The 12541-nt window shown below is 38.4% G+C and overlaps 1 protein-coding gene across 1 annotated transcript in view; it reads right to left on the minus strand.

The window, feature by feature from the left end:
• TRHR (thyrotropin releasing hormone receptor) overlaps positions 1 to 9515 on the minus strand; it is a 31734-nt gene extending 22219 nt beyond the window's left edge. Inside the window, exon 1 of the mRNA XM_017891523.1 lies at positions 8568 to 9515. Within this exon, the coding sequence (XP_017747012.1) occupies positions 8568 to 9356 (789 nt within the window). The 5' untranslated portion in view covers positions 9357 to 9515. The remainder of the gene's footprint in view (positions 1 to 8567) is intronic.
• Positions 9516 to 12541: the final 3026 nt, after the last annotated feature.

A 12541-nucleotide genomic window follows, 5' to 3' on the forward strand; every position in this document is an offset into this window, starting at 1 on the left:
AGCCCCTAAGTCTGTACGAATGTTTTCTTTCATACTTTCTTTTACTACGTTTGTAAAATTATGTATTTTTTATATACATACACATATATATTTTTATATATACATGCACACAGTAACACAAAAGTGTGCTGATAAGTATTGAACAACCATCTCTCCACAAAAAAAGAGGGGACCCTGGCTTGTCATATTTGCTGATTTTGTAAAGTAATTCAACCATGACCAATTTGAAGCCACCAGTGTGATGGCACTGAATGTGGAGTTGGGGAGTGAGACTAATCACCTGCTCTTGCAAAACCTGTACTCCTTGGCAGCTATACACCACTGAGTGTGTACACTTTTGGGAACCTACTGTATGCCAAACACAGGGCTGAGGGTACCAGAATACAGGGCCCTACTCTTTGGGATGTTAGTGAGAGTGGGAAGACATGCTACCAATTATGAGGACAAAGAATTACTAAAGCACATGTGTATGCAAAGTACTGTGGAAACATAGGAAGAACACCTACCTTACATGTAGTTAGGAATGTAGCTATATAAATCTACCTGAGAAATTCAGTTAAGGTTTGATGGGGCAGCTGGGTATCATTTGATTTATGACTTGAAAGATAATTGGGGGTTTGCCAGATGAAGGGTGTTCCAGCTGAGAGAATGCAGCAAGTTCAGAGAACTACAAATAATTCAGAATTGCTGGAGCATAATGTGTAAGTTGCGAGAGCCACGTGAGAGGAAGCCGAAAATGTAGGAAAGGGACAAGTTCTTATTTATGATTCTAAGGAGTTAAAACTCCAGCGCTCAGGCGACTGTAAAAATTATGCTGATAGTATTTCTGTGTTAGAGAGATCCTTTAGTGAGTAATGTGCAGAATGATTTGGAGGAGAGTGCCGTGGGAGCAAGAGAAGCTGGTAAGGTATGCAGTGAAATAGGGCAGTGAGAGGCGGTGAACCAGGGCAGCAGCAGTGTGAGTGGAGAAGTAGGTCAGCACGAGAATAATGAGCTGGAATCACTAGGACATGGTTATTGCTTAGCTATGGGGAGCAGGGGGATAACAGGAGACGAAGGCCCTTAGAAGGACCCCCAGGTTTCTGGTTTGGGAATCTAACGCAGGAAAGAAATAAAGAGGTAGAGGTTTATAAGGCAAAATAATGTGTTTTGTTTTAGACCTATTGGATTTGATGTAATTATGTGATGTCCAAAAAGCAATTGTATTTATGGGTCGGGAGATGTCTTTTCTGAAGCTATACACCGAAGACTCAGGTGAAAGTTGTAAGCATGGCCATAGAAGAAAGCATGTAGAATGACAAGGGACAGGATGGGGAGGAGAGGTGGGAATTAGGTGTAGCAGGACTACAATCTGGCTCAGACTTCCTTCTGTAGACACTGGCCTTCCATAGCTTGCTTCAACAATACCAGATTATTCCCACTCTGAACATGCCCAGTCTTCTCCTGTCTACTTCCCCCTTTCTGTTGAACTTTCCTTCTTTTCTCTCTGACTTTATTGCTGCTTGCAGGCATTCATCCCACCTTTATAGGTCCAGTTCAAATACTATGTACTCCAAAAGCCTTCCCCCATTTTCCTTCTCCTTTCATGGGTGCCATGTTCTCTCTCATAGAATGTAGTGGTACGCTCAGAATTATTTGTGTATGTGGCCCATATTAAGCTCCTTGAAGATAAAGAGTTTGTCTTTATAGATCCCTGTAGCCTCTATACCTAGGATAGTGCTAGGGGCTTTTTGGATGTGAATGAATGTTTAATTAAATTAGGGAACATATCGAATAAGAATGATCTGTTGCAAAATTTTGCTCAACACTGACCCAGCTCAAGTATTATAACTTTTGCTTTTCCCCCCAACCCATTAAAAAAAAAAAAACCTAAAGGAAACTAAGAACATACTTACCAACCAGACTTCATGTGTCTGGAACTTGTGTGCATGTTGTATCTGTGTGCATTTTGAAGAATTCATGAGAGGCTATGTAAAGAAGTATAAAGTAGTTTGTCATCTTCAATTTTAGCTGATTTTATGATGTTTCTTGTGTGAACAGATTGAATTCTATAGGAGCATTGGTCTTTCTTTTTTGTAGGCATATAGAATAATTTATTTTTCTCTGCTAGTGAACTTATGGCTCAATTATTCATAAATACACGTTATTTATTCCTAATTTTATATTTGCAGTTTTTATGCAAATATAAAATTAGGAATAACCAATGTGTATTTATTAAATCAAAGCACACAAAACACACAACTTTAGGAGATAATTTATAGGATATGTACAAAATCTTTTCTTATATAGGATGTGAATCAGAAAATAGATAACTATTCTTTAATAAAAATAAAATGGCACATGTAGCTGTGAGCTGTCACAAAATTATACATTTTCTCCTGAACTTAGAGATATTTACACTATTAAGTATATAGTTGAACCCAGACATTGGAATAAATAAAACAATTAAAAATGAAAGATGAGCTGGACACAACGGTGTGCACCTGTAGTCCCAGCTACTTGGGAGACTGAAGCAGGATGACTTCTTGAACTCAGGAGGTAGAGGTTTCAGTGAGCTATGATTGCACCACTACACTCCAGCCTGCATGACAGAGCAAGGACCCATCTCTAAAAAAAAATTGAAAAATTAAAAAATTAAAAAAAATAAAATGAACGATGAGTCTGTAGCCTCAGTACTCTTGGGAAACCTCTAATTTAGGCCTAATGCTTAAGAGTTTAATATCATTAATTTGCCTTGTGAGCTTAATCATTGATTAAGCTACCTGGGGAGAAGAATGAATCTGTTGAGTAAAGGTTCTCTTAGATGTAGGTGGAACTGGCAGTTGCTTACGTTTATAATTTATGAGATTTTATGGTCCCAAATGTCAGCCCTACTGCCTGACATTCCAACAATGTGCCTCCTTTCCTATGTGTCTTGCAGGTTTTACATAGCCTCTCATGAATTCTTCAAAATGCAAACTTGGGGTATCCAAGCACCAGACAGGTGAAGGCTGGTCAGTAACTATCTTCTTAGTCTCCTTTACTTTTTTTTTTTAATGAGTTGGAGGGAAAGCAAAAGTTCTAAAGCTAGAGCTGGGTCCACATTAAGTAAAATTTTGCAGTAGGTCATTATTGTTCAATATCTTCCCCCAATTTAATTAAACATTCATTTATACCCCAAAACATGTATCCTTTAAAAAGTAAATAGGCCGGGCATGGTGGCTCAGGCCTGTAATCCCAGCACTTTGGGAGGCCAAGGCAGGCGGATCATGAGGTCAGGAGATCAAGACCATCCTGGCCAACGTGGTGAAACCCCGTCTCTACTAAAAATACAAAAATTAGCTGGCCATGGTGGCGCACGCTTGTAATCCCAGCTACTCGGGAGGCTGAGGCAGGAGATTCACTTGAACCTAGGAGTCGGAGGTTGCAGTGAGCCGAGATCGCGCCACTGCACTCCAGCCTGGTGACAGGGCGAAACTCTGTCTCAAAAAAAAAAAAAAAAAAAAAAGAAAATGTAAATAGCACTAGAGGTGGGAGTTGGAGCGAGGCAGGGGAGAAGAGGGAAGATACATGGAAGCCAGTTCTTTATCTGAGTGTCTTCATTTTCCATGAGCATTTTATGACTGAGGTGTGCTTAAGAGAGGGTCGGGAGGGTGCCCAGTGAGGTGGGGATCACTGAGACGCACAGGAGAGAGGGAAGAATAGGTAGCTGGACAGGTGGGAGGAAAGCAAACCTAAATTTTGTCTGTTATATCTCCTGTGACTTCAGCAACAGCACTATGAGGTCATTGTTTTTCTTATTTTATTGATGAGAAAACTGAGGCTCAGAGAAACGAACTCAATCCTGATCATTTCCTTTTGCTTTGCCTTGTGCTTTCTCTTTGAGAATATTATTCCCAAAACTTTATATGGAAAACCTGGAAGCCAAAACTACATATACATTTGGCTATAATTGTGTTAAAAAAATAAAAGATCCAGTGAAAACATAAGAAAAGCAATATAACAAAATGATAATGATTTTGGTCCTTGAGAGATGGGGTCAGGAGGTAAGAGATGGCTTTTTCCTATTCTAGTTTTCTATATTTTCCATAATACACATGATTGCTTCTATAGCATCAGTGTCATCATCACCAATAACACCAAAAGGTGTGCATTACTTTAAAAAGGGAAGTTGTGCCAGGCGCGGTGGCTCAAGCCTGTAATCCCAGCACTTTGGGAGGCAGAGACTGGAGGATCAACTGAGGTCAAGAGTTCAAGACCAGCCTGTCCAACATGGTGAAGCCCTGTCTCTACTAAAAATACAAAACATTAGCCAGATGTGTTGGTGCACACTTGTAATCCCGGCTACTCGGGGGGTTGAGGCAGAAGAATCTCTAGAACTCTGGGGGCGGAGGTTGCAGTGAGCTGAGATACTGCCACTGCATTCCAGCCTGGACTACAGAGGGAGACTCCATCTCAAAAATAAATAAATAAAAATAAATAAATAAAAGGAAAGTTGTTTTGTTTCTTGGGTTACCAATATTCCTTCTAGATATTTAATAGTTTCCTGGAAACAAAGACTGTTTGATATTTTTAAGGCTTGATGAGTCAAGTGAATTCCATAGTAAGAATTCTGCCGTTACTCTTAGAGCTTCTATTAAGACTATGTTACATGGTTTCTCTACTAGGTATTCTGTAAGAATTAGGAAAAAAAATATTAAAGTAACTCCATTGAAAATAAAACTGGTAGCCTGTTTTATAAATCTATAAAATATTCTGCATATTTCTGCATCCTGTAGAAAGTATTTATTTGAATTGAACATATTTATTGATATTACATTTTACTAAGATGTTCAGGTGTTTCTGTGCTTTCAAAATACCAAAAATCCAATCAATTACATAGAAATACGCAGCCAATAATAGAGATATTGTATCTACATAATGTGGAACCCCTGAATTGACTGAAATGAGGGACTCTTGAGGCATTGTGTAGATAGAGCTGAAATGAGGCAAATATGAAAATTTAAACAATGCTTCTTTTATATTAAAACAACCAACTATAAAAGCAATGTATTTAGTCAATGAGATAATCCTTTTGGTTTACACAATTCCAAGCCGTAAGTTTGGGTAATTTATCTTACTTAATTTACCCAACATTTAAATGGTTTCCTAAAACATAATTGAATCTCTGGAAAAAAGAAAACAAAGATTCTGGCCTGGATTTTCTGCATAGAGAATGTTAAGTTAAAAACAAATAAGCAAGGAAAAAACTCACATTTGTCCTTTACAGGTAAATGCTCTTTTACTTCCTTTTTAAATGTGACTCTTTTAGGCTATGCACATTTGAATGTAAGAACTTGGTTAGAAAGACCTGAACCTGATGAGTATTTATTAAACTGTAAATTAAACTTGCCTAAAAGAAAAAAATGCAGAGAATATTAAAATTAAAGGCCTTCGGCTATAGAAGGTAGAGGTTTGAACCTTTCAAAGATTTAAGAAAATAACTATTTTAGAAGAAGAAAAAAGCAGGTCACTAATTTTGTACAAAACTGGCTCCCCTTCACTGTTCTTATTTCCATTGATCAGGGGCACCACATTCTTCTAGACTCAGAATCCTGAGGCCATGCTGAATTGTCCTTTCTTCATCCTTTATGTTGAATATGTTTACATCACACCGTTTCTTTCTTTGAAACATCTTTCTGGTTTACTCTTTACTTTAAATTCTCCTGATAGATGATCTTACTGCCTCATGCCTGCACCGCTACTAACAACTTCCAAAGTGGTCTTTCTGCCACCGATCTCTCTCTCTTCAAATCTGCCTCCCCAAGAGCTGTCGGATTTCTCATCCCTAAATACCATTTCATCATCACTGCTCCCTGCTCATCATTCACATTCTTTGTTGCCTCTGCATTAAGTTCAAATTCCTTTCTTTGCCCGATTGTCTGGATCCTCCACAGCCTTCTCTGTCTCTCTGTCTCTTTCTCTTCTTTCACCCTCATACACTTCTATCAGTCCAGTCTTACTTTTTACCACTCCCCTAAATACATCATTCATTTCAGACAACTAAGTCGCTCCAGTCCGTAAGTCCCACTCTATATGCCCCGACTTGGCCCCTCTCCAAACCCACGCCCTTCTCATCCCAGCCACTATGTCTTGTGCTTTATGCATGGGATACTGTCCTTCTTGACTTCTACTTTTCAAATTATCTTCATCCTTCCAGAGCCATCTTAAAAGCCATCTCTTCCTTGAAGACTTCTCTGATTCCTGTAGCCCAGTAATTTTCCTTCTTTTCTCTGAACTCCCATCCCATCTATATCAGGGTTGAATTACAAGACACATTGCTTAAATACAATCCTCTTGGCTTATATGTCACTCCATGTTTCTCAATTAGGGTGTTATTGGTGTTTGCAACAAGGGAACTTCATTCCTTATTCTTGGAGGCTGACAGTGGTGTTAATGTGACAACCCCAAATGCTCAGAATGTATTTCCAAATGCTCTAATTATTAAAAAAAACTCCGTAAAGAAGTTACCATGTCATATACACTTTTGTTCAACAAGTAATCTTCGTTAAAGCAGTGAATGTGTATTTTTAAGGAAAAACCTGTAGTTCCCTCACAATTGCCAAAATATATTTTTAAAATTAAGAAGGAGCCTAGTTAACACTCAGGCATTAATCACCACTCCACTTTAGGCATCTTTCAGGAGGTATTTCATGGGTCCTCACACGGATCATGGATATTGCTACTTATCTCGTTTTATAGATGACAAAACTAAGGCTCACAGAGCTCTGCTTATCCAAGGTTATAGAGTTTGAATGGAATCCTGGCATTTAAGCACAAGTTTGTTTGGAGCCAAAACTTTGGCTTTTTCTTCTATCATACAGCCTCTGTAAAGACAGCGTATCGGTAACAGTTTTGAAATAAGAGTGTGAATATGTAACACAATTAGAAAATTAAAACATATTAATGCTGATAGGTACTAATGACTGTAATGGAAAGAAAGGACATTAGGCAAGACAAACAAGTTTTAAAAATTTATAACAGGAATGCAAATTGGAGTCTAATGAATGAATTTACTCCCTGACCTTCCTTGCTGCTGACATTAACCCATGTTTGGTGTCTAATTGAGATGTACATATTCTTTACTTTCTTATTATATTATCAACATTTGTCTTGGAAGATAGTCAATAGATCTCTAAATTTCCATTAATCAAATTTTGGGTAAAAAATGGCCAAATAAGCCTTAGAGTAGGTAACACTGCTAGATCCAAGGCAAAAGAAATCTAAGAGCTGGCAATAGTTGCTTAGGTCTTCTCTCCTGTCATCTAGTTATCTTAAGTAATAAGTGTTATATAAACCAAGTATTACAGCGCCATTTAAAATGCAGTATATGTTTCCTTTAAGTTATGGCTCATTATTCATTTCATGCATATCTAATACTCTGAAATTTTTTAGCAGTTTATTTTGCTGTGTCTGGTTACAATGCATATATCAACTAGAATTTATGAAGTAACAGTGGGAATGATTCATATATATACTTTTTTACAAAGTACACTCAGTTTCAAACTAGGTACACAGAAAGAACTATATTCCTTGCAAAAAATAGGAGAAAATTCAACCCATTTAAAAGAATCAGCATGTTGATTTCAAGTTTAGCTTTCTTTTTTAACTATGAGAATAAATATTTATCATCTGTTCATTATATTTACCAAACAAGGAAAATAAACTTAAAGCTAAGTTTATAAGTAACTTAGAACAAGTGTATAAATATAGATAAATGTGTAAATGATATAAAAGTATTTTATTCCTATATCATTTTATAAATCATATGTACTGCAATAAAGTTTTGGTTCACTAGTGAAACCACTATTCAACTAATTATATGGGCATTCAGGTGATCTAAAAGCATAAAAGAATTTTTAGGAAAAAAACATTTAAAAAAAAATTGAGTCATTCTTTATGAAAAATTGAGCTTGATGTTGTCTTTTTTATTAGAACATTTCCTAAGCAAAGTGCATTTTCAGCTTCTGCATGCTGGGATACTGTGCAAGGAGCTGGAGGAGAGGGTGATAGAATCATCCCCCCCTAAGCCTACCAAAAATAAGTCCAGGAACCTTTGTCAGGAATATGTCTCCATTGTGAGTAACTGTAGAATGGCAAAGAAAGTTTCATTTATTTTTTAACTAACCTGTTTTCAAACTGTCCTGTCAAATATTTGTTGTGCAATGGATTTTTAAGATAATTCTTTATCATGCAATACAACTCTTTTCTACAGAAACCAGAAATTGTCCAAATATTCTGATAACATTTCCAGAGAGGCACAAACATATTAAAGGTGAATTTCCAGAGTTTCTGTTTATATTTCTTTGTATCTTAATAGCACCTGAATTGATACCTGCTGATGTGCTATCAAATTTTCCCTATCTATTTTTAGATCTCCAGTTGCTTTAGAGATGGATTTAATATGTTAGGGAGAAGCTTACACTGTGAAACATTTGCATGATTGTATTTTGGTTTTGCCATCAGTTAAACAGGGCAAAGTTGTTCCCATCTCCAAGGAACTCTATCCCACATTTTCTCTGTTGACTTGGAATTTCAGTTTTGCTTACCTGCTTCCTTGAAGAGACTGTGCTGTTGAAACATCTATTAGAGGTATTTAAATTCAAATTTGTGTTCTGATGGGTTGAGTCATTTTTCCACGTCTTAGAGTTTTCTTTAGGATCTGAAGGAATGGGATTTAAGAAAAGGATTCTAGCTATGAATCCATAGAGCACGGTAGCCAGGATCATTGGCACAACATAAAAGACACCAAAGTCCATTAGGTAAATAGGTGAGTAGTAATTCCTGGAGATCTTGTAGCCACAGGATATCACAATAGCATCTTTGTAGGTGCTAATATTGAGATCCAGCAAGAAAAACCAGAGCATACAGTAAATAGATGTGAAAGCCCAGACAAAGATGATAATCTTTTTGGCTCTGGAAAACGTGCAGAGAAACTGGGCTTTGATGGGGTGACAGATTGCTATATACCTCTCAATGGTAAAGGCTGTTATTGAACAAGAGGATGCATTAATTCCCAAATACTGGAGGTAAGTAATGCAGAGGCATCCAACATAGCCATAGACCCAGGAACCATAGATACTGTCTGTTATGTTGGGGAGGCCTGCGGCCACCAAAACCATGAGATCAGCTACTGCCAGGCTCACCAGGTAGCAGTTTGTGGGGGTCCTCATGTGCTTGGTTCTCATGACAACCAGGACTACCATGATGTTGCCTACAATGCCCAGGCCACAAATAATGAGCACGAGTAAGATGGTGACCACCTGGTATTCTAAGGCCACCGCTGCTCGTGGCTGAAGCTGTGTTTGGTTCAGTTCACTGACTGTCTCGTTTTCCATCTTCAGTGGCTTAAAGTTTCTCGGAAACACTGACTTCTCAAAACATCGTCTTTCCAGCGCCCACCTTTATTGCAGCAGTTCCATCCCCCTGTGAAGGGTCACAGTACATATTCATTAATAGTGTTACAATTTCTGATCAAGTCCCAATCACAAATAACCCTCACTTCCGCTCCTTTCACTTCCCGTTTTTCTATGGGAATAGGGTTCATGTGTACTTCTTAAAACTTCCTTTATTGCGTCTCTAGTGTAGAATGGAGTAACTGTTTTGACCAGCTCACATTAAGAGGGATCAGTTCCCTCTTAATGGAGAAAAATGCTTAGGGAAAGAGAAACAGTAAAAACTCCTTGTTTTGAAACAGTACCCAATCGAAAAAAAATTAAATAATATCTGCTAACTGAAAAATAAATACTAATACACCTCTTAGATGCCTGGCAAAAGTATGATGAAGAAGAAAAAGATACCAGAGGAAAGAGCCAAGAAGCTCGATAATCAAGCTTGTTACAAATTTAGCTGTTGCCTCTTTTGCTCTCAGAGGGTGAGATGTCTTTGGTGTAAAATAGGAAGCCATTGAGATGACATTTCCCCATGCCCCCTGCCCCATAGATACAAGAGAGGACAATTTCTTCTCTTACCTTATCCTCTGTAGCACTGCCTGATTTTCTGGGTAGATGAAGTGGTAATAGTTCCAAGTTTCTAATCTTGCAGAAAATCTCATCTACTCTATTTGAGATGGAGACCACTTAGCAGTGCTCAGTCTTTAAAACTGCAGTTTCTGCAAACCCTTACAGCCCTTTCCAACTAATGACAAACCATACAGCTGCAGCAGAAACAGGAGCAGCAGCAGGAGCAGCAGCAGTGAGGCTGTCAAATCATAGATCGTCCCCTAATGAGAACATACACGCTCGCTCGCTCGCTCTCTCTCTCTCTCTCACACACACACACACACACACACTCTCACAAATGTCAGTCAGTCCTCACTGACTCAGAGTCTTCTGCTCTTGGAGGATTTACTATTAAATGTGCTGATGAGACCGTCTGTAATTTGGAAAGCTGAAATCATAAGCCAGGGGTCTAGAAGCAGCTGGCCTTGTCTTTGTTGATCGTCTAAGTTCTGCAGAAACTCCAGTACTTAAGCTGCTCTGAAATACATTTACACTCCTTGTTTGATAGGACTTTGTGGTTAGCAAATCCTTCTCAGTCTAGACACGGTGCTTGAAGCTTGAAATATCTGTCTGAGCTGAAATCAACCTCTTTCTCTACTATGAAAACCCTTGTACTGTTTCTCAAGTGAATCAGTACCATTGGCTTCCTCCTCTCGTATTTTGTGAATGGAAAATGAGTTAAAACTGATTTCAAACCATTTCAGCTGCAATCTGCTGATGCTTATAACAATTATTTTTAAAAGGCCTCTTTGAGCTAGGAACATCAATTTAAACTGCGTAAGTTCTGGTAAGTTTTTCAACTCCTATTTCTGGACCACTTTATAGAATCTATCGGCCCTGGGTGCTTTTCCCCTTCGCCTGTCCTCTGGATTTCCAATCACATGAACCACCTAGCAGTGTTTTGTCTCAGTTTATTTCTAGGTGGAAAAATCATCTAGTAAAAATCTATACCAGTGCCTTTGTTACCAAACCTCTGAAATGAAAATTTAGAGACACATCTTTTGAAGAAAAGTATGCTTCAGCTTTATTATTCCTCTAACGTAGCCAGTGGGCAAATCTATACTTTTTTTTTTTTTTTTTAAAGACAGGATCTCACTCTGTCACCCAGACTGGAGCACACTGGCATGATCACAGCTCACTGCAACCTTGACCTACTGGGCTCAAGTGATCCTCCCACCTCAGCCTCCCGTGTAGCAGAGACTACAGGCACACACCACCACGCTCAGCTAATTTTTGTATTCTTTTATAGAGATGGGGTTTTGTTATTTTGCCCAGGCTGGTCTTGAACTTCTGGGCTCAAATGACCCACCCACCTCAGCCTTCCAAAGTGCTGGGATTACAGGTGTGAGGCACTATGCCTGGTCTTAAATCTGTATTTTTTTAATGGAAGCTCGGAAAACATGTGTCTTTTCTCAAGATAACAACTGAATACATCAAATGCTAATGCTTCTCCACTTTTATTTTATTAACTGACAATGAAAAAATGCCCTTAGCTAAATTTCCTGTAAGGTATCTGGTGGATTAAGAATAGACCTGTAGGCCGGGCACAGTGACTCACGCCTGTGATCCCACCAGTATTTTGGGAGGCTGAGGTGGGTGGATCACCAGAGGTCAGGAGTTTGAGACCAACCTTGCCAACACAACGAAACCCTGTCTCTACTAAAAATACAAAAATTAGCTGGGCTTGGTGGCACGTGCCTGTAATCCTAACTACTCGGGAGGCTGAGGCAGGAGAATCGCTTGAACTTGGGAGGCAGAGGTTGCAGTGAGCCAAGATCATGCCATTGTACTCCAGCCTAGGTGACAAGAGCAAAACTCCATCTCAAAAAATAAAAAATAAAATAATAAAACCCTCTAGAAGGGGTCAATGGAAGAGTCTATTTTGAGTAGACGGGACCATAGGGATATCAAAAACATGCCCAAATCTGGGTAATAATGAGATGAAAGTAAAGGTGAAGTTCTGGATGATACTGAATGACTTTGACCCATTGAACTGCTGAGGAATCCTTGAATATCCATTTCTCCTTCCCAATTATTTGTAGTTACAAATTAATGATGTGTGAGCCCACATTCAGCCTTCAGACATGTATTGTTTGGTCTGTACATGGTGGGCACAAGGGATTTAACATAGTTTATTATTTTTTACCTTTCAAAATAGAGAAATTGAATGTTAAATTGGGATTTTTTTTTTTTTGTAACCAACCACTGATGTGATTTTATTGCCTCTGTCTGCCGGTAAGTTTCTGATCCTGCTGATACCAAATGAAATTCCAAAATGCCAACATATAACTTTTAATACAATTTCCTGAATCAGAGACTGTGGAACTGTGGGATACTGTAGAAGTTTCTTCAGGGATCTATGAATATTCTATCTTTCGTATTTTTGAAACTGCTCTTTTTTTTTTATTATTATACTTTAAGTTCTAGGGTACATGTGCATAACGTGCAGGTTTGTTACATATGTATACTTGTGCCATGTTGGTGTGCTGCACCCATCAACTCGTCAGCACCCATCAATTCAT

This window comes from Rhinopithecus bieti, unplaced genomic scaffold (genome assembly GCF_001698545.2).
Source record: "Rhinopithecus bieti isolate Rb0 unplaced genomic scaffold, ASM169854v2 scaffold_18921, whole genome shotgun sequence".
In the NCBI taxonomy this organism is placed as follows: domain Eukaryota; kingdom Metazoa; phylum Chordata; class Mammalia; order Primates; family Cercopithecidae; genus Rhinopithecus; species Rhinopithecus bieti.